At 31.3% G+C, this 23820-nt stretch overlaps 3 protein-coding genes across 3 annotated transcripts; all 3 read right to left on the bottom strand.

Annotated features, from left to right (window-relative positions):
- Positions 1-5024: 5024 nt before the first annotated feature.
- LOC145611880 (cysteine-rich receptor-like protein kinase 10) lies at positions 5025-8861 on the bottom strand. The gene is made up of 7 exons (XM_081667259.1): positions 7905-8861; positions 7053-7184; positions 6802-6920; positions 6421-6631; positions 6068-6305; positions 5789-5939; positions 5025-5684 (listed from the first exon to the last, which is right to left on the bottom strand). The coding sequence occupies exons 1-7, from the start codon at positions 8728-8730 to the stop codon at positions 5355-5357; spliced, it is 2007 nt and encodes a 668-aa protein (XP_081523385.1). The 5' UTR covers positions 8731-8861; the 3' UTR covers positions 5025-5354.
- Positions 8862-12038: 3177 nt separating this feature from the next.
- LOC145610206 (cysteine-rich receptor-like protein kinase 25) lies at positions 12039-16015 on the bottom strand. Its single transcript, XM_081665490.1, has 7 exons — positions 15217-16015; positions 14457-14588; positions 13947-14068; positions 13370-13580; positions 13033-13270; positions 12766-12916; positions 12039-12680 (listed from the first exon to the last, which is right to left on the bottom strand). The coding sequence occupies exons 1-7, from the start codon at positions 16013-16015 to the stop codon at positions 12348-12350; spliced, it is 1986 nt and encodes a 661-aa protein (XP_081521616.1). The 3' UTR covers positions 12039-12347.
- A 2188-nt stretch (positions 16016-18203) lies between these two features.
- On the bottom strand, positions 18204-23792 carry LOC145610927 (cysteine-rich receptor-like protein kinase 44). The gene is made up of 9 exons (XM_081666188.1): positions 23729-23792; positions 22971-23643; positions 21601-21671; positions 20304-20432; positions 20078-20208; positions 19373-19583; positions 19049-19286; positions 18600-18750; positions 18204-18503 (listed from the first exon to the last, which is right to left on the bottom strand). The coding sequence occupies exons 1-9, from the start codon at positions 23790-23792 to the stop codon at positions 18204-18206; spliced, it is 1968 nt and encodes a 655-aa protein (XP_081522314.1).
- Positions 23793-23820: the final 28 nt, after the last annotated feature.

The raw sequence follows: 23820 nt of genomic DNA, 5'->3' as shown, positions 1-23820 counted from the left end.
CGGAGTAATAGTATCTTTCCTCCAAAAAAAGAAGTAATAGTATCCATTATACACTTAATTTTATTCACTAAGGTAATTTAGGCCTGGTTATTTAACTGCAGGTCCTAGGTTTAAACCCGCACAAATACATTACTGCTATTTTTTTTTTTTTTTTTTAATGTAATTTAGTACTACTTTGTTCATAGCAATTACGAATCGATCTTGATTACTTTATATAACTTTTTTTTTTTTTTTTTTTTTTTGAGGGAACATAATGAATACATATCTCTATTTTTTTTATTGCTTTAACTTTACGTGCTTTTTCAATTAATAGATTACCAAAAATTAATTGTTTGTAACTAAATTTCACAATTTATTTACATAGAATACATTTTAATAATTTGATTAGTTAAAGAAAGTTGCATCTATATTTTTTGCTAATGTAATCCAAGCCCCTCTATATCTATTATCATTTTGGTTAAAAGCTATTTAACTTGAAGAATAAGGTAATTGACTTGTATATATCAGTCAGTGGGTTACATAACTCGGGATCGGAGGTTATGAACAAAATATTAGTTCTTTGCTGGATAATATTCTACATATATATGCCATGGAACTTTTTACAACACTTTTGCCATATAGGAATAATTTTTTTCATACTGTACGTACGGAGTATTATTTTTTTGGGAAAATTCTACTATGGTCCCCTTTATTTGGACCACCACTATACTTAATTATCATTGGCCGGTTTTTTTTTTTTTTTTTTTTACCTTGGTCAAACCTTAATTTTGGTATTTTCCTTTTTTACTCCCTCCGTCCCATAATTACAGGCAAATAACTCTAAAAAGTACGGTTTTTAAGGAGGATGGAAAAAGTGGTGGAATATTGTATGGAAAAGCTAAATAGTGAAGAATGTAGATAAAAAGTAGAGAATATTGTATGAAAAAGTTAAAAAGTAGGTAATGATTTTTTAGGTATGTGTGTACTTTGTATGAAAAAGTGAAAAAGTAAGTAATGATTTTTTAGGTATGTGTGTAATTTGTATGGAAAAGGTAAAAAGTAAGTAATGATTGGGTGTTATTTTTAGTAATAGGAGGAACATTTTCGGACACCCAAAATAGTATATTTGCCTGTAATTATGGGACGGAGGGAGTAATTCATATTTTATTTTCCAAATTTTAATTATTGAATTTACAAAAATCATTTTAATTACATTTTTGAAATTTATTTATTAAAATTAGATTTTAATTAAATAAAAAAAGAGTAAATAAAAAAACGATTAAATTAAAAAAATCAAAATAAAAAAAATTGTTCATCATGTTCTTCATAGTTCATTAATGTTCTTCAAGTTTTTTCATCCATGGATGAGATTAAACACGAACACATGATCTATGTTCATTAAATTCACTCGCACATCGAAAGTGATTTACAATATGGCTCGATTTAAAAAGCAAATGCGAAATTTTAATATACGAAAAATTTGGGATCTTTGCGAATTTGGGCAGCGATTGAAATCCCAAAATAATAGGTTTGGATTGTATAATATCATCCAAAGTTTGCAAAAACGATGATTTTATGTAATCGAAATCACAATTTTAAGTTTTACGATAATCGGGGTTTGTCATGAACATCTGAAAAATAAACCACATCATTTTTTTGGTTGAAATCTTGTTTGATCCAAAAATAACGGAAAATGAATTTAAAACTTGTTTGTGTAAAATGTTTTACCCCAAAAAAGGATAGGACATTACCTATTATGAAAATTGTAATTATTAACAACATATGACATTAGGTTCTTTTGGACATTACCCATTATTGATTTATAGTTCACTAATATTTTGTTTTGTTCTTTATTGGTACGGAGTAGTAAATATGAATATGGTGTTCACTGGACAACCACAATATCATGTTAACCAGGTTTGGTATCAATGGTAATAAATAAATATTTACTATTGTGGTTTGCTTTATGTATGCATATACTATAAAAAAAATATTATGGAATCAATTTAAAATTATAAATATTATTTAAAAAAACATTTCAATCACCAATTATAATAAGGTTAGTTACCTAATTTATTATCGATTTTATGGAAGAATTTAAAATCAGTATAATTTTCAAATTTCAAAAGATTATATTCTAATATTTTCCAAATATTAGAATATATATCTTACTGATTTTGTCGACATATCCTATGATTTTTTAAAATTATTGATTTTTACCACGCCTAGAATTATGGTAATATATACTATATCTTTAATAATGCAATAAACATGAAATGTTTGATAAACAATCGTGTAAAATGAATTTTAAAAGAGGATAAATTTGGTACATAGAATATTAATAAATCTTAGGATGATAGCTGATTTACTTTCTCTCAAATTTTAGATTTTTCTATAATTTTGTTATTTTTTCACGCAATTTGGTTAATAGAATATTAACAAATTCTTAGGATAATAACTTGCATACTTTCCCTCAAAAAAAAGATAAAAGTAGGAAAATACCATAATTTAATTAATAAGGTTTATAATGATTTAAATCAATCTTATATTTTTTTTAGGAACTACTTTAAGTTTTTTTTTTCTAAAATAAGATCAGATTTTCAAAAAATAAAAAATAAAAAAAAATTGACATGCATATCGTAAAATAAAATCAAAATGTTTGTTTCTCTCAACTTCACATCAAAAAAATCATAAAGTTGGAATTTTCACAAAATCCAAAATACATATCGTCATTCGTCAAACTCAATAAACTTTCTTTTTTAGGTAATAACCAAAGTACACATGAGTCAATTCCTGAGCTATAAACAGATCACAAAATTCACACTTGTGTTCTACGTATTAAATAAGGTTTATAAGAAGAAAATTAAAAAAAATAAAATTGCATCTTCTTCCTCTAATCGATTTGCTCATTATATAGCTTTGTATGCTAAAATTGCGTCTTCTTCCTTTGATCGATTTGCTCATTATAAAGGTTTCGACATTAATTTTGTTTTTTGGTTTGTGTAATTTGAAATTTAAATCATCTTTCTATAAGGTAAAAAAATCATATATTTAAATCAACCAATTAAAATTGAAATTTAGATTAACAATAGAATGTGTTGGATTTAAGATCTATTTGAAGAATATTGTCTATATGATGGTTGTTGATTGCTTATTTTTGGGATATATTGTTACTAACTGATACATCAATTATCCCATATAAATTGTCGTCCAAATCTTTTTCAAATATTCTATTATAATATCTAACGTACTATTTAAGAATTAAATCAATGATGTACAATAGTAGTGTTATCAGTTATTTTTTGTGGCACATAAAATATAGACTATAAATTAAAAATGAATTAAACTAATAAAAAAAAGATACTCGTAGAGTCGTAGTACTAACCATTTGGTAAAAAACTAGATACAATTTAACATGTACTGCTATTTTGACAAATAAGAAAAATAATATTTTCGATTATCATTAATATAACTAAAATACGTGTATATACAAAACAGAAGCATGATTTGTCCTAATTATAAACAATACAACTAGCAATAGTAGCATGTATTTAGCCTAAATATAAGGGGCTGAATATTGGCTTTCCTAATTTATAAATACAAATATATATATTTACTATATTTAACAATTTGTCATTGTATTCTTTCAAAAAAAAAAAAAAAAAAAGTTTGCCATGTAATTGCTCACCTCCACGTTTTTTTTTTCATTTAGTTATTATATGGGATTCGTTCAATATTAGGATATGAAATTACTTATAGAATCATGTTCTCTTAAGTTGAAATTCAGTTCAGTTAAATTCAGCTGAGTTCAATTCAGTTCAGTTCAATTCAGTTCAGCTCAGTTCAGTTCAGTTCAGTTCAGTTCATCAGTTCAGTTCAGCTGAGTTCAGTTCAGTTCAGTTCAGTTCAGTTCAGCTGAGTTCAGTTCAGTTCAGTTCAGTTCAGCTGAGTTCAGTTCAGTTCAGTTCAGTTCAGCTGAGTTCAGTCAATGAGAACAGGCTCTTGGTCTTAATTTCATTAATTACTGTAAAATTATAATAATAATAATCAAAGACGGTTCATTATTTTAATTAATAACAAACTAGTATCCAAGTAATTCAACCATTGGGTCACACGATAGATAAGAAGATAATCATCTAATTTGTTAATTAGGTTGCCATTAGAATAACTCTAAATTAAAGGTGGTTTGATTCAGTGTTAATTTAATTTTGAGAAATATGCATACGGAAATCAAACCCTAATAGCTGATATATAAGTGATCATTGATATCAAACTTGGTATATGTGCATTGTGACTTGGCTAGTGAATGAGGATTGCAAACTATATCCAAAATAACGTATGATCGTAGACCAAATAAACATAATATTGCGTTTTATAGGTAATGTCCTATTAACATTTGGGTTAATGCCTTATATGCAAACAGAATTGAAAACTATATCTTTTTTTTTTTTTTTTTTTTCCGATCAAACAAGTATTCCAAAACAAAAATCGTTGTCTTCTCCAATTTGCTCAGAAACCCAGATTTTGAAAAATTGTTAATTTTTTTTTCGCATACATATAATGATCGATTTTACATCCCTGGTTTGTGATTATCCAATTAACATACTTCTTATATTCTTTTATGATTAAAAACAATCTCAGATTCACACATGAATCCAAATTTCGAATGAACTTTTCACATATAATATGTATTTTCAATTTTTATTGATGTGCGAGTATATTTACGGGACAAATATTACCATAATGGTGGTTAATCTCATCCATGAATGAACAAACTTCTTGAAAAACAATGATGAACAAGTTTTTGATTTGATTTTGATTTTTTAAATTTAATGTTATTTTTTTATTTAATTTAAAATTGATTTTAATGTATAAGTTTCGAAAATTATAAAAAAAATTTCAGATATTCAGTAATTATATTTTGGAATTAAAAAAAGAATTTTTAAAAGGAAAATACTAAAATTAAGGTTTGACCAAGCTTTAAAAAAAAAATGGATCAATGATAATTAAGTATAGTGGTAGTCCAAATAAAGTGGACCACAGTAGAAACTATTTTTTGTTGAATATTTAAATATTCACAATTTGTTCCTTCGAATTATAAAGCTCTGGCTTTGGGGCTCCGTGCCACATATATCAACGTACAAGAACAGAACAATTGTAATAATCAATTGATCAAAATTGCTTAAGGATATGTATAGCATGTCGATATTAACAACAGTATTTATGACATACTAAAAGTGTAGCTATATCAATATCATGGAAAAAATTGATACTATATTTAAGGATATGTGTATAAGAGCATGTTGATAAATTTTCAAGCTTGCAAATGGCAATAAATTAGTCTTAACAACCAATCTTTCTCAACCTTTCCCCTACTACCGTGGTTCAGGTTCGGTGATTGAGACATCATTGACAGACCAACGTGCTGATTTTCCTGATGATTGGTCTGAACCCACATCCTTGGTGAAATTTGACTCTACTCTACTCTTCATGAAGAAGCCTGGAGCTTCAGGCACCGGTAGTGTAACGGAGTAACTGTCTAGTGTAAGGACTGCTGTTGCCATAGTAGGTCTATCATCAGGAATTTCTTGAACACATATTAAGCCAAGATGTATGCATCTCATAACTTCGTCCAATGAACACGAGTCTCTTATCATTGGATCAACGAACTCGAAAGGCATACCATCTCTCCATTGCTTCCATGCCTGAAGAGTGAAATATTAACATTGTGTTGTGGTAAGTTAGTCAAATTGTCTAATTTTTCCCATCGATCAACCAATTAACTAATTATGCAAAATTTTGTACTTACGTAGCTTAATAGGTCCAATTCTTCCCCTGTTTCATAGAATGAACTGTTTCGCTTGCCACTTATTATTTCTAAGACTAAGACACCGAAACCATATACATCTGACTTGTTAGAGAATTGTCCATGTATTGCATATTCGGGAGCCATATAGCCACTGCAAGAAGCAGACAAAAAAAATTAAAACTTTATAATTAGTATAAAGTACATATATACTCCATCCACCTTTATCCTTTAATCTTGAAAACTTGTAAATCCAAAATGGAATGATATATATATACTCACTATGTTCCAACGGCTCTGCTTGTGTTTTCTTGGCTTTGATCCATTGAAAAGACCCTTGCCATACCAAAGTCTGAAACTTTTGCATTCATATCGACATCCAACAAGATATTACTAGCCTTAAGATCTCGATGTATAATTCTTAGTTGAGAGTCATGATGGAGGTATAGCATTCCTCGAGCTATCCCTCCTATAATCTTGTAACGCGTACCCCAGTCAAGTACCCCTCGAATTTCAGGATCTGCACATGGATAATAATTAATAGTCAAGCGCTTAGATTAACTTAAAACGTTATATGTCTAAATCAAGATAGCCCGATGAGATATATAAATGACAGAATATAAGATATACCGTACCAAAAAGAAACTTGTCAAGGCTCTTGTTGGGCACATATTCGTAAACCAGTAACTTTTCTTGCCCTTCGAAACAGAATCCCAATAGCCTCACCAAATTCCTATGTTGAAGTTTGGCTACTAGTAACACCTCTGTTTTGAATTCTTGTAGTCCTTGACTAGAGTTTAAAGACAACCTCTTTACTGCTATTTTCTGTCCATTTGATAGTGTACCCTGTAGAGCAATACATAAACATATACGCGTATTAGTTCCACACCACATGTTATATCTTTTTTAGCTAGAATAAAGTGTACTCAATATAGTCATTACATTGGTCCCAAATTCCCAATAATGTCTTACATTGTAGACATATTATTTATGACAAGAAAAAAGTGTTATCTTACCTTATAGACACTACCAAATCCACCTTCACCCAACTTGTTCTCAACTGAAAAGTTATTTGTTGCAGACTGAAGTGTCGCTAGATCGTATTGTAAGGACTCGACGGTTGTGAAGTCGTCACCTTCAACGTCATCCAACGGATTTGAGAAAAATTTAGCCATGAAAGTATTCCAATAATATTTGCATTTCTATTTTTTTTTTATTATAATAAGGGTACGTAAGTAAATTGATCGATTGATCATAAATAACTTACCAGTTTCAGAAATCACATGAGTCTTGGTTCTCCCTTTTTTGGCATAACAAATCCCTATAGCCAGTAATGCCACTAAGATAGCCATAATGGGAACGACAATGGCGATGATCACACTTGTTGAGATTTTCTTCCCTAAACAAACATATTTTACATCAAAAAATATTAATTTTCACACAAATTAATTAATAGAGTTCGTTACAAACTAATAAGCTCATATTTTAATCTAACAAGATGTCCACATTTTCATATTTTTCCTAACGTATAGCTTAGTATATACAGAGTAAATGATTAAATAACGGTCACATAAAGGAGAATGTTTGATTAAACATTGCTATCAAAAGAGAGCTTATGAAGTGTAATATTAACTTACCAACATTTTTTGGAGTACCGAAATATTTATTTTAAAATTTGGTCAAATTTTATGTGAAGTCAAACTTATATCTTATTTCATTGGTTTCTTCTTTTTTTTTTTTTTTTTTTTTTTTTTTGTGTGTGTGTGTGTGGGTGTGTGTGAAGATTTCATTAGCATCTTGAATATGCACGCAATCTGTTCATATATGTATCATGATAATTTTTTTTTGATACACATCAGTTTGTTAATAATTTCAATTTATTGTATTTGTATTGGAATTTTAGATTTCCTCGCAATTGTTTGTAAATGCCGTTTGACTATCTTTCATTAATAATGAAATCCTTTTCTTCTCGTCAAAAAAAAAAAAAAATCAATTCATTGACAATGATTTATAGGGACAAATAAAGAAATTATCATTTATTTATCATTCTACCAAAAAAATTAAAATAAAATATACTTGTCACATAGAAAGTTAGATATGGAGGCATAGACCAACGTACCACTTGTTTGGCTGGAACCACCCGTGGGCGATTGTCGTGGAGGTAGTGGCAACGACTGAGGTGGTGGGGCGACCGATGACAAATTAAAGAAAGAATAAATCTCATACCGGACAACACAGCTAGGCTGCTTAGTGTGTGCACCTTGAGTCATCTTGAACTGCTGAATACCATTTAGCAAGCATGTGTTACAATCACTAGGGGTCAAATCCGGTGTACACTGACCCAACCCATATATATTTTGGAACATCGAAACATTTACAAAATCTGTCGCGAATTTCTTCAGTGGTCCTCCAGTGGGGGCTCGGTTAGCAATCACGTTGTTCATCATGTTATCCCTAAGCTCCTCGAACCGGGTTGAATTCCCCGTTACATTAAGCGTATTCCACAACACCAACATTGGGTTCGTGTCCATTTTACCAAAAAATGACTGGTTTGAGTACCTAACCAAACACTCATCACGCCATACAATCGCTACTTTGCGATTAGGACAATTCGTAGGGAGGTCAGTGGCCGTGACAGTGTTAACACAAGTTTGGCACTCGCTAGTATTTAAATCCCCGCGACAAAGGAAGTGGCCGTAAATAGCCTCGCTATTGGAGTTGCCATTGCTAGAAACCGCTTGGTGGAAGCCGTTTGGGACGGTTGCATTGGATAAGAGATAACGGAAGAGGGTGTTGAGATTGGCTTCATATTGGCTATTTTTCGCAAACATTGTATTGTTTGAGCAGTAATAGTTTTGAGCATTTGTTGATTTGGAAATCATCAATATGATAATTAGCGTATAGATTGAGAAAAATATCGAAGACCAAATTAATTTTTGAGCCATTTTTTGGTCCTAATTTTTTCCCCAAAAAATAATTTTGATACTCAATAATGCAACCTTACATATAAAACATGATATTTTAAATGTTTAGTTGACTAAGGAAACGGGTCAAACAATTCATTTGAGCAACGCTACATAAACGCTATAACTACATTCGACTAAAATATATGGTATGTTATTTTTCTACTTTAAAATAATGTTGAATTTGTGACATTATTGGTCCCACGGAGAAATAAAAAACACGGGAAAGACAAATGTGACGTGCATATGCATGATTTCAAACTAATTATTTATAAAGTCTACTCGTAGTTGGATTAGTCGTTGTTGACTTTACACTACTAAATGTATGAATAATCTACGTTTCGAAATTAAAATTAAATTGCATTTTCTGGGAAGTAGACCAGCAGATTGTGACATTTTGAAAGGTGCTTTGAATTACTCCGTATTATCTAGACTTTTTAAAACTAATGTATAATTGAAGTTATTGACAAGGCTTCACTAATTTAGCAAGTTCAGTAAGATAAATGAAGCAAGCTTGGTTCGTGGAGGTGGATGCACGATCCGCATGGTGCATCCGCTCCAAAATACAAAATGGCGGAATGAACATGCAGTTATATACTTATTTTCGTGGGCATATAAAAGAACATAGTGTTCATTTATAATGTACATTAGATTTTTGTGCAGAAATTTTATATATATATATATATATATATATATATATATATATATATATATATATATATTTGAAAGAAATTTTGTATAATGAAATAGATAAATAGTACTATAATTAATTTTTTTTTTACCATACATTAATTACAAATCATTTCAGTTTTTTTTTTTTTTACCAAAAGTTACTTTCTTTCTCCAAACAAAACTTCAAACCCATTAAAATTCCTCAAGCAAAATTTCAAGAAATTTGACCAAATAAAAACGAAAGGTAAGACCGAATTCGACATTCATACTTGTTTATTTGACATTCATTCTTGTTTATTTTGAGTTTTAGTGTTTGTTTTTTATAAATTTAATTGAAAATTGTAATATTTGATTTTATTGGAAATTAATTGCGATTTTGATGTAATTTTGTTGTTGCAATGAGAACTAAAATGAGGTTCTTGAAGAAGATCGACCGATTAATACATTTTGGAAGAAGAAAGTAAGCAAATAGACAAATTTAGAAGAAGTTGTAGATCCAAATAATACAAGGTACATTAAAATACAGCAAAATGTTCTTTTTTTTCATATACTTACATGATGCAAATAATACAATGTACATTAAACATGTAACCAACATTATAACATATATGTTAATTAGAATATAATACAATGTACATTATAATACAGTAAAATGTACTTTTTCATATACATACATGATCATTTATACCAAATGTACATTTACTATATGAATAATGTTTTTTAATATTATCATGTTCTTTACTAATATTACAAATGCTCTTTAGATTTACAAAATAAACATATAAAACTAGATGTTTTTTATAAAATAGCTATATGTTCATTACAAAACAACTACTCTCTCCGTCCCCAAATGATAGTCCCTTATGGCATATTTTTAGTCCCAAATTGATAGTCCCATTGCTTTTTTCAAGTACCATTAATATCAATTTTTTTTATCAAAATTCTCTCCAATTGCAACAATATTTGTGCAAATTTAACTTTTCAATGTAAATTTTGTTTTTCAATGTACTTTTATTACTTTCTCTCTCTACTATTTTACATACCCAATGTAAATTTATATTTCCAATGTAATTTTACTACTTTTATTTATGTTTCTTAATTTCCGTGATTTTTGCCCATAAGGGACTATCATTTGGGGACGGAGGGAGTATATGTTCTTTAATGAACAACTAATGTTCATTCCGCCTTTTTTTAAAGAAAACCAGATGCACCAAGCATGGTGCATCCGCCTCCACATAAAAAAATTCAGAACTAAAGAGTGAAGAAATACCATTTACCAAGTAAATATTATTAGTTATCCGCAAAAAAGATACACTCAAATGTACAGTACAGCTAGCTAATTCGAGTTCGTGTGACATATGTGTCAATTTAACTGTACCAATGAGGTGTATATATAAGAGGTTGGATATTACAAAGAGGAGAAAAATAAAAGAGATAAATTAGTTACTGATTTGATTTGTTTTCAGCATAAATTTAGTTGTTTTAATCTGTCCCTTTCGCTTAGTGACATATTTCATTCTACTTTACTCTTTTTTATTATAGGAGTACAAGTTTGAATTAGTCAAGGCTGACTGGCTGAGTAACTGATGATGACAAAAAATTTTGTGCTAACGTGTCATATTTATGTTATCTTTGCCAAAGAATATCTCAATATCTGCAAGTCTTTGGACTTATATATAAATAATATAACAAGGTTAGTTGTAGTTAAAACTAGGGGTGAGTGTAGCAGGGTACCCTGTAAAATTATCGGTACCCAGAACCGGAATTTGTTGCAACAGGTTCCTAAAAATAGGAACTGGAACCGGAACCTGTTGCAACTGGTTCCTAAGAATTGGGAACCGGAATTTGCAGGTTCCGACTTCTAAACAGGGTACCCTATTTTTCAAAGTAAGCTTAATAGTTACTTAATAATTGTGACAATTCTATATTTTTAAAAATGAATGTTCACAATAAAAGCTTACAACTTTAGTAAATGCTTCAAATATAACAAACCAACACTAATTGTCTAGAATATTCAATACGGAGTACTATATAGGTTTCGGTTTCATGTATCCTATAGGGAACATGTACTAATAGGGTACCCTACAGGTTTTAGGTCCAAAATTTTATTACCCGGAACCGGAACCTGTCGCAACAGGTTCTTAATTTTATTACCCGGAACCGAAACATGCGGTTCCGAACAGGTTTCGATTCCATATCAGAGTACCTTGAATTTTTGCTCACCCCTAGTTAAAACTATTAAGTAATAAAATAAATGTAGTGAAGTCGAAGAAGTCTAATAATTGTATGGTACTCCAGATGTTTACTTAACGAACAATTATTAATTAAAAAGCAAACTATAAATATAACCATTTTATATTATTGAGTTTCTCGTCTTATTAAACAAATTGGTTTTAGGTAGAACCTCCTATAAAGACATGTACATGAATATCAGATTTTTTTTTTTTTTTTTTTTTTTTTTATGTCATATGTGAGTGTACTAAACTTTGCTTCCCCCTAAAATGAAAGTTTGACCTTAATATTTGGGAGACAAAGTAGAGTACCTGAGAACACAAAGTAGCGTACTAAACATTAAGAACTATAATAGAAAATACTTTTGGGTAACATATACGGCGGTATTAACCAATTCATCATGATTCATGAAATATAATTTACACATACCGCGTATTATAATTCATATATATCATAAATTATAAACATATACCGCGTAGGATTGTGGAGAATTGTCAACCCACAGAAGGCCACAGTGTCGAAATCGTAGTATAATGTTCATTGCGAAAAATGTGATACATGATACAAATCCACCTGTAAGTCTGCAATACATGATTATAATTATCTAGACATATTCTAGATCTTCAAGCTAGCAAGCGCGATAGCTGAAACTAGCAAGCTCTTCAACAACTCTTATTGTTACTAAACTAGTTTATCTACCTGGGGTACATCTCACTAACAGTTACTTGATTATGTGTATATAACATTGAGTCCCGAGAGGTCGATGTTGTTGAATGTTGATTTGACTTTGTACTGCTATTGTAATAAGACCGTGGGCATCGAGGTATCGAAATTGTACTAGTAGCAGACCTAGAGTTAGTGTTGAGTTCGTAGACTATGGCTGACATAGTTGGCCTCTCATGCGCGTTCTCTTGTACGCATAATAACCCTAAATGAATACATCGTAATACTTCATCTATTGTGTATGAATCTCTCAATGTTGGATCCATAAATTTCAAAGGTGTATCGTTCTTCCAGTTTTTCCAAGCCTGAGAGAATGAGATGGCACATAGGAGTAAATACATTTTTCTAATGATGAATATAGTAAAAGAAAATTGATGAAAAATAACTTACAAAGATCAAGAGGTCCCCGTCTTCTTCCGAATGAACTCTACTATTGACTTTCTTGCCACTTACAATCTCTAATAATAACACGCCAAAGCTGTACACGTCTGACTTTATCGAGAATTGCCCATGCATTGCGTACTCTGGGGCCATATAACCACTAGAAGACATTGAACACATTATGTAATAAGAAAAAAACTTTGAGCAAAAATGTCAAGAAAATCTTATATATATACTGAACAATATTTTTTCAAGGTTAAGAAAACATAATCTTACTATGTTCCAGCTATCATACTTGTAGCATCCTCCGTTTGTTCAACTTTAAAGATTCGTGCCAACCCAAAATCCGCAATTTTTGGGTTCATATCCTCTTCGAGCAAAATATTAGCTGCTTTAAGGTCTCGGTGGATGATCCTAGGTCGAGAATCTTCATGGAGATAAAGCAATCCTCGAGCAATGCCTACTATAACATTGTAGCGTGTAGGCCAATCAAGTTGTCCTTGCTTACTTGGATCTATGAGTTAATTTGAAAATTTCATGGTAAGGTTAGAACAAATTAAATTACACATCCAAAAAAAAAAAAAAAAAAAAAAACCATATATATTGAACGTACCAAACAAGATGTAGTTGAGGCTTTTGTTAGGAACAAATTCATAAACAAGAAGCATCTCCATTTCTGTTAAGCAAAATCCCAACAACCTTACCAAATTTTTGTGTTGAAGCTTGGCTATCAATATAACCTCGTTCTTAAATGTTTCCATTCCTTGGTTGGAGATTCTTGTTAACCTTTTAACCGCTATATTTTGTCCGTTTGGGAGGGTTCCCTAAGGTACACAGACAATCAACCAAATATGCAAACACAAATATGAAACTTTTGAGGTTGGTTATTCTCTCTCTTTTTTTTTAATGCATAACCTTTGACTTTTGTACTATTCATATATCATGTTAGACTCAATATTTTATTATTATAATGAATATGATATTATATATTATATCATTAGATTAGTCACATTGTCTACTTTGAATAATTTTGTTACACATTTACTAATTAACAATGAAATAAATTTTTAGTCAAAGTTACATCTCAAAAAATGTGGCGATCAAACAAGAGAAAAAAAAAAGCAATAAATTAACCATTTTGTTTAATGATGAAGTTTGAATTAATAAGAATTTCTCAATCAATTTGTTACCTTATAGACACTACCAAATCCCCCTTCCCCAAGTTTATGATCATCAGAAAAGTTATTAGTGGCAGCTTGAATTGTCCCGAACTCGAACATCAATGACTCTGCATTTATGAAATCCTCAAGCACTAGAGCACATAAAAGAGCACAAAAAGAGATTAGATACACAAAGCATAATATCTTGTAAAGCTATGATACAATTGACAATCTAACATCAAAATTAATGCTTTTTGTTCGGATTGAAGAAAATAGAGGGAAAGCAAAGAGAGGGAAATGAAAGGATGAATTGTCTTTTATTTGGATAACAAATAAAAAAAAACGACAGAAATTAGAGGGAAGAGAGAAAAGAAATTAAAGGAGAAAAGGAAAAGAGTCCCTCCATTTTCTTTCCCTTTCCCGACCTCATGTCTTATCTAAGCAAGGGAAGTTATATCCTCAACTTCCCTTAACCTATATATGTAGGCCATAACGTGTTATGTTTCTTATCCAAACATAGTGTAAGAGTTAGATGATTACCATTTCTGAAGTCTTGAGATAGGTACTTTGCCTTCCGACAAAGGAAATATGTGCACAAGGAAATTATCAACAAGCAGACAACAAGTGGCACAACAATTGCAACAACTTTAGTTACATTTGCTTTCCTACTTCCTGCAAAAGCAAGAAGTTGAATATTACACCGTATTTGAAGTAACTAGCTAATCAGCCCATTCTCAAGTTCAACCATGTAATAAATATACTCTAATATCCGTACATAAATCATGAAAACATTACGCATATGTTAAACTCAAAGATGTACGGGATTGCTAAAAAAAACTTTAATTTCTATCAATTATATACAAATAAGATCAAACTAGTGGATCGCCACGTGCGTAAAGTTTAAATTCGTCAGTTTTTTTGGCATTTAGAGTGTAAAAAACTTTATTTCTATCAATAATAATAATAATAATAGTAATAATAATAATAATAATAATAATAATAATAATAATTCTCTTGGGGAGTTAGAAAAGGAGGTTGTTGCATTGCTTAAGCGAATTCAGAAGTTCTCGAAGACTCTAGATATTGGGGCGCGTACATCAGCTCATATCTTTACTAGAATCGACTTTTCTATAGCTAGAGGAGTGGGTCTCAGATTATATCTCGGCTTCCCACTAATTTTCTATAGGTTGTATAACTATGCATGGTTTTGAGATAATAATAATAATAATAATAATAATAATAATAATAATAATAATAATAATAATAAAATCTTAAATAACTAGTACAAAAATTGACTTACCACTAGTGGGAGGCGCAGGCAACGGCTGAGGTGCAGGGGGAAGCGATGATGAATTAAAGAATAGATATAATTCGTACCGGACGAGACAGCTAGGCTGAAAATATCGTCCACCCTGAAGCACCTTCAGTTTCGAAATACCATTCTTTAAGCATGTATTACAATCATCGGGGCTCAAATCCGGCGTACACTGCCCCAACCCATATATTGTTTGAGAATCCGCAAACTTTGCGAAATCAGTCGCAAATTTTTTTATGGACCTTCCATAAGAAGCTCGGGTAGCAATCATGTACATCATGTCTTGCAAAAGTTCATTAAAACGAGTCTTGTTACCCAATACGCCATTCCCATTTGGCAATAGCTTTGCCGGAAACTCTTCCATTTTACCGAAAAATGATTGGTTTGAATACCTTACCATACAAGTATCATACCATATGATAGCGATTTTACGATTGGGACAACAATTCTTAGGGAGGTCGTTGGTGGTGGCAGTGGTAACGCAATCGTGGCACGAGCTGGGATCCAAGTCCCCTTGGCAGAGAAAGTTGCCATATATCGTTTCACTTGTAGTGTCACCGTTGTTAGAAACCGCTTCGTGAAAGCCGGCGAGGTTGGTTGCGTTACCCGAGAGATAACCCAATAGTGTCTTAAGATTGGCTGCATATTGGCTATTGTTAGCAAAGGTAGTGGAGTTTGAGCATTTATATACCCGGGTTTGAGCGTTTATTGTTTTGGAAATTAGTAGTAAACTTATTGCCAAATAGATAGAGAGCACTAACAACCAGGTTATTTTTTGAGCCATTTTTTTTTTTACTGTTTTGAATCAAAGAGCTTGGATATACATAAATTGATAAACGTACATGGGTAACCTGATTACCACATATATAACTTGAGCATGCATGCATGTGAGATGTTTTTTTAAAAAAATCATAATTTGCACTGGTGTACAATTTTAAATATGCTTTCTCCAATTTAAAATGTTTAGCTCCCTAATAAGTAAAACGTAATGAGATGGCTAATGTGGTTCCAGACTGATAGATTGGTTGTTCTTAGGTATAACGTTTTCGTGGACAAAAATTGATCAATAATTCACAAATCACAATCATATGTTTCTAGTAACTTTACAATAACAACATTCAATTTGTCAAATTTTGGTCCCGTAAGGACTTATTAAGACAACAATTTGAAAAATTGGAGTTTTGTGTGGTTTCAAACTTCTCACATTATGTTTTACTTGGTTTAGTCGTTATTGTTGACTTAGGCTATGTTTCGTTAACCTTAATTTTAATTATCTAAGAGAATAACATAATAATGATGATGAACAAATTAGATACGTACAAGTAGTGGCCATCTTTGACATCAATTGCTACTACTAGGGTAGAATTCAAAAAATACCAAGTTTTTTATGTGGCTGGCTGCACCGTACGGCCAGCCACAAAAAAAAAAAATTAATAATTACTTTCTCTCTCTCCTCTCCTCCATTTTTTCTTTCTAACTTTCTCTCTATAACCATCAATGTCCAACCACGACGACTTCCGCTACTGTAATGTTCGTCATCTTCGTCCAGATCTCGAAGCTCCAACCCGTCGTTGTCTTTGTTTCTCTCTCCTCTTTTCTTCCCCGATCTACCTTTTTTCTTTGCTGCTTGATCGCTTGAATCTGGCTATGGTTGGATCTGGGTATGATTATGGGTTCGGTCGAGGTTAGGGTGGGTTTTGGGTGTGGGTTCAGGTTCGGTAAGGGTTAAGGTGGTTTAGGGTAATGGTTTTAGGTGAGTGGATCTGGGTTAGGGGCTAGTGGCGTGGGTTTGGGGCTGGGATTGGTGGCGTGGGGTGGTGTTGTGCGGCAGTGGTTTGTGTGATGAGTGAGGTGCAGTAGTTAGTGGTGTGGTGGAGTAAGAGTTTATGGCTTTGAGGTGGCGTAGAATTAGGGGTTACTAGGTTGATCTAGGGTTACTAGATCGGAGGGGTTACTAGGTCGGGGGTTACTAGGTCGGTCAGGGGTTACTTAGGGTTTTTAGGCCGGTCAGGGTTACTAGGTCAGTCAATGGTTACTCGATTAGGGGTTACCAAGTCAATCTGGCATTAGTTTCTCTGGGGGTTACTTGTTTGCTGACAAGGCACCATATCGCACCGTATGACTGGCCGCACCAGAAACTTGTTGTTCCAAAGAATAAATTTTTTATATATATAGAAACTGTTATGAAATTTATTATATATTTATAGTACTTATTATTACGAATTTAACAAAACTACTTTAAATATATTGTTTTTTTAAAAAAAAATATAGATTATCGTACACATAAGATTAAATTCATTTATAAGATTATCGTATGTATAAGGTCCAAATTCAGTAAAATTAGATTAGATCTTAAAAAAAACATAAATAAATAAAATGAATTAAACAAGCTCTGAAAAAGTGATCCTTATCACGTGATGACATTTTGACCGATAAATAGATAGGGTCCACGGCCACCCACCTACATTTGTAATTTCTCCATACGAAGTGTCTATATAGCCATGTAGGACGTTCATACTAATGAGACGGGTCAAACTCTGCCTTTGAATAAGAACAGCAATGCTTATCTGTAATTACTTGTTGGATTTATTTCGACAATGATATTTGATAAATAGTTGATCGATCAATCTTTCGCTTTCACTTAGTAAAATGCATGTTCCATATTCCATACTACAATTGTTAGGTTTTTTTTTATTTTTTTTATTTTTTATTTTTATTTTTTTTAACAAAGACAATTGTTGGGGTTTTTCATACGAATCAGAGCACGCTTTATCATGATAAGGCTCTTTGAGAAATTGTCCAAAAATTTCGATTGGAACAAATCAAAGCGAACAATATCATAAGAACATGGAGTGAAGATGTTCTTGATGCGAAATAATAATTAGTAAAATATTTGAAGATACGATTATATAATAATTGTAAGGTATCATTTAAATACAACCGATGAAGAAACAACGAACGAATAAAATAGGTTAGTCGCGAGGATACAAATTTGTAATCGTCTTTGTCCCAGTATATACACTATCTAGAGAATCATCATCTTCTAAAATGTTAGTACCAAAGTAATTAGGTGGCTTTGGTGTTGGGAGACAAACGTCTTGGCCATTGAGGGCTGCAACAATGGAGCTCATTCTAGGCCTTAAGGCGGGATCATCTTGAATGCATAGTAGTGCAATATGGATGCATTTAGTCACTTCATCTATTGGAAAGTCATTTTGCAATGCTGTATCAACAAAATCTAAGATCTTGTTATCATTCCATAACCTCCATGCCTATTCAACCAACAAGAGAAACATTGTTGACATTTCAATAAATCAAAAATTTTGAGATATTGATGTACATGAACTCTTGTAAAAAAAAGAACTTACTTGATGTAGTAATGTCTCTTGTAATTGCAATCGTTTGCAAAATCTATTTCTTTCACCACTCACAATCTCAAGTACTAAGACTCCAAAACTATAAACATCTGATTTTACAGAGTAATGACCTGTAATTGCATATTCTGGAGCCATATAACCACTGTATTTCAAAAAATAAGAAAAATAACCTTATTAATAAGATCAGGTTTATTCATTGATATTAAATAAAGAACTCAGTAATTTTAAAAAAATTGATATACCAAAAATGTTTTAAATCAGTATCACAATTTCATAATATTGAAAAATATTCAAAGATAAGTTGTTTGAAATACAAGAGTTAAGTGTATGTAGAAAGATAATAATAATCAATTAGGTTTATTACCTATATAACTTAAATACTACTCTACTATATACTTCATCTATATATATAAAATTTATAGAAAGGTTAGAGATCTTACTAAGTTCCAATAATCCTTTTGGTGTCACCTTGAATTTGATCAACTCCAAAAAGTTTGGCAAGGCCAAAATCTGATATTTTAGGGTTCATATGTTCATCTAGTAATATGTTACTTGATTTAAGATCTCGATGAATAACCTTAAGTGGGGAGTCTTCATGAAGATATAAAAGCCCTCTTGCAATACCAACTATAATATTGCACCTTATTTGCCAATTTAAAGATGCTTGCTTCGTTTGATCTGCAATACAAACAACTAATAATGAGGTGCTACTGCACAAATTAACAATTAATGTTTATTATTAAATCTCAATACTTTGTGGTTACCAAATATAAATTTGTCCAAGCTTGAATTAGAAAGAAACTCATAGACAAGTATCTTTTCTTTTGTTGCCACGCAAAACCCTAAGAGCTTGACCAAGTTCTTGTGTCGAAGTTTTGCAGCCAAAACAACTTCATTTTTAAACTCTGCAACTCCTTGTCCGGAGTTTTTTGATAGTCTTTTGACAGCAATTTCTTGTGCATTTTCGGGTTTTCCCTGATAATAAAAAAGCTTAAATAAATGATATGAAAAATAAGGGAATGACATGTAATTCTGAGGGAGAATTCATCATTGAAAGTCAATACTTAATCATTCTCCCCTATAGATCAATTTTGTAACGTGATAATCCTCACTTTTAATTGTACTTGTTTTCTTTTCACGGATGTGGTGGGTGAAAAATTAGTGATAATATTCACATGTAAAATCTGAATTTAGTAGAAAAGTTCTAAACAATAAAGAACTAATATGGAGTTATAATGATAATGTTAACTAAGATCTTTTCGAAGCATATTAATTAATAAGGAGTAAATGTTTACAACTTTACATACTTACCTTGAATGCCAAACCCATAGCAAGCATGTTTTACATGAAAATATCATAAAAGTCTATTTTCTTTCATTTTTTTGGCTAATCAAATGACACAAAATTTTGGGATCATATAAAAAAAAATTTAAAAAAAAAAAAAATTGGGATCATGTTTTACATATTACCTTGTAAACTTCACCAAACCCGCCTTCTCCAAGTTTGTTTTCTGCAGCAAAGTTGTTTGTTGCTGTTCGAATCGTGTTTAGATCAAATTGCAAGGAGTCTATTACAGCATTTTTAATCTCACATACTTCCACTGAACAAAGATTCAAACAATAAATAAACAAAAATAAGTTATCAAAGCTGGTTAACAATGTGCATGTCTATTGTCCAAACTTAAGCCTTACATACAACAATTAGATATTTTGGCGGCCTTCCTCTTGCGCATACTAGTCCACACTCCACACAGCAACATAATTGATGTTGCAGCGAGTATTGGTAAACTAACTAAAAGAATAGTACGCTTCCTCTTAACATCACCTGCATGTTGAATTCACCACAATCACTGTATGTAACTATGAGGATGCCAACTAATTGGTTAAATATTGTGATTCTCTCTACAATTTTTTTTTTTTTTTTTTTTAAAAAAAAATAAAAAAAAAAAGTGCATGTATAGTAATTGTGGATTGTTGAGATTAAACATGATGAAGTTCATATGGATTGAAATCACAACATAATGTTAAAGCAATAAAGCTATTAGCTATATATTAGATTTCAATGATTAAGATTTTATAAGAGGTAAGTTACACAACGTATGTAATAGAGTATCATTATACAAGACAATTAAAGCTTAAATATAAGATACCGTAATAGGTCAGGTAGGTGCATCAATTATTTATGGACATTTTGTGAAAAACCACCTTATAAAGCACTTTTTTTGCGAGAAACTACCTAATAAAAAAAAATGTTGTAAGAAACTACCTTATAAAAGGGTAAATGTTGTAAGAGACTACCTTTGGACGAAAAATTATCGTAGTTTCTTACAAATTTTTTTTATTAGGTAGTTTCTCGCAAAAAAAGTGTTTTATAAGGTAGTTTTTCACAAAATGTCCATTATTATTTATGTACAATCTCAACTGTACATAAAACTGATATATGTATGAGTGCTTTATTATTCCAAAAGGTTTTGTGTGAGACCGGACTCACGTGAGACCGGGCTCAATAACAAAAGTCCAATAAAAAGACGCGGGCTAATTAAACCCGATCGCGAGGCCCGCAACACCAAAAATATGATAGTGGACTCACGTGAGTCCGTCTCACCCAAAACTTTACCTTATTATTCCCTTTGTTTTTAAATAAGAGTCTACTTGATCTAACGGTATTGATCCTAAATAATACTCTTATTATATTGATCCATTGTCTATTATTTGTTCACTTTTGATCAATTAAATTTCATAATCTTGGTATTTACTTTTCAATTATTCTAGTCAATCAAACCTAGCCATATTATTATTTCTATTCACATTTAGCCAACCACATCTAACATTATGGTTGATTCTTAACTTTAATCAGCAATAATCTAATCACCTTTCTTATTCAATATTCCTCAAACGTTTACAAAATTCAAATGAGAATTTCAATTGCCAAATCTATGATGCGAATATGCCATACGTATAAAAATTATTAACAAGTGAAAATTTTAACTTACTCTTGGAAAGTGATGTTGCAGAAGTTGGTGATAATGAAGTTGACAATGATTGGAACGGTTCACACACCACCCTGAATATTAACAAGAATAAAGTAGTGGAATATAAATTACTGGAAAACAAATCATAGAACGTATTCGATAAAATTGTGTTACCTACACTGGGACAATTCATAGTAGTCTATATTTTAGAGAGTCTTACCATTAGAAATTTAGATTTAACATGAGTTACTAAATTGAGAAGCGGGTATGATCACACCATTGGAGGTAACATGTCAACTCTTTTTGTATTTCAATACTCAAAAGTTGAGTCTCACCATTGGAGATGGTCTTATTGTTCTATCAAGATCACCGCAAAATTATACAGCGATAAGGGATTTTAAGGTATTGTTCATTTTTCATGTCTATTAAATTAATTGTATACTGTTTGTTTATGGCGGCTAGTATGGATATTTTTTTTGTTTAGTGTGTATGATAAATCAAACTTACATATATTTATTTCTATCTTTATGTGTTAAAAAAAATAGTTGTAATTTTTTTTTTTTTTTGTTGATTGGAAGTTTGGATCATTTTTTTTTGAGTGGTTGTTTATGTTGTGTAACTTTTTTAAAAATTGAGAATTGCTGCATATATATTATGTTGATTGTTATTGTTCAAATTAATGGGATATTTTAAACTATGAAATTAGAATTTAACTAAAACCAAAATTAAAAAAAAAATAATTCTTTTTAAATAAAACCAAAAAAAAAAAACATAAAGTGAACCGAACGGGTTCAAAGGAATATAAAATAAATATTATCCTTTCAAATCAATATTTTTAGCTAGTTTGGGAATTAAATTATATAATTAGCCTTTTTGGTAAATACTTTTATCAAAATAGCCATTTTGGTAAAAGATCCTAATTATAACTACTTTGTTGAATGTAATGTGGTCCAAGTGAAAACTAAGTTATTTATTATGACTATTTCCTTACACCTTTTATATTAAGCTTAAAATACATAAATCTATTCCTTTTAAAATTTAAAAATCCAAACATATAATACACATAACTGTGGAGAAATTCGTATGAAATTTACGAAAGAAAAAAAAAATAATGACCATGATCTCACGGAGTATGATGAAATTAGCAAATTATATGCTACAGTCGAACTTTATTTCTAATATCGATCTCGTCAAACATTCTACGCTATGAATATAGTGCAATTATGCATTAAAAAAAATTATTTCATCTGTGTCTAGCTACTAATTGTTCCTATTTGGATAGTTTTTGTAAAAAATAGTAGAAAAAACATTTAAAGACGGATAAAGTATGATATTTTAGTAAAATGAAAAAACAACTAGAAAAGTCATATGAATGCACCTGGCGAGGCTACGTAACGGTATACGACGTCTGAGGGCTGGGACAGATGAAGGTAGAATTGGCAACATCCAAGGCATAATGGTAAGCGCGAGGGCAACCCTTTTTGAAGATTAACGAGCCGGCCGAGAAGCTATTACGTTCACAGTCGTTGACATTCGTACAACAAGACTCATTTGTATGAAATGCGTCACACGAGCTTCTACACCCTATTATGGTACCATTATTAATCACTCTATGATTATCGGGGCATCCATAGTCATAGTCAAACACGCAACCAGTCAAGGCGCAACGGCTTCCACTGCTACCTTGTGGAACCATCGTCATTGGGAGGTTGTATCCAACAGCAACGTTAGCATTATAAAAATCCTGGCTACCATTTTGAGACGTATTTAAATCGATAAAATTTACCGGGGTTGTATATGACATGCCCTGGCATTCTATGTTGCCAGTGCCGCAATCACCGGTGAGGCAAGAGAAATTTCCTGTCGAGGTGTTTATGGTGCAGAGGGTTCGGCCCCAAAGCCGGCCTGACCAACCTGGCTGTATGTTAATCACCTTCGAATCACTACGTAGTAAAGAAAATCCATTCGAGACATTGATTTTCGGGCTAGCCCCATTGGTTGTGATTATGACCGGCCATACCGTGTAGTCACAGTTGTTTTCTACCTTCAATGTGATTGCCACTCCTGATATAAATTCAATCCCTTAAAAAATAAGCTTATGAACAATCAAAGTGTACGAATATATAAACTTGTTGGTAAAATTTAATACCTGAATATAGCTGAATCATCGCGACGACAGTAAGTAGAGGCAAAATCGAAGCATAGTTGGCCATATAAAATTGTTGAATTAGATGAAATTGA

This window comes from Chenopodium album, chromosome 24 (assembly GCF_948465745.1).
Source record: "Chenopodium album chromosome 24, dcCheAlbu1.1, whole genome shotgun sequence".
Classification (NCBI taxonomy): domain Eukaryota; kingdom Viridiplantae; phylum Streptophyta; class Magnoliopsida; order Caryophyllales; family Amaranthaceae; genus Chenopodium; species Chenopodium album.
This window is presented reverse-complemented; position numbering and strand designations above follow the sequence as displayed.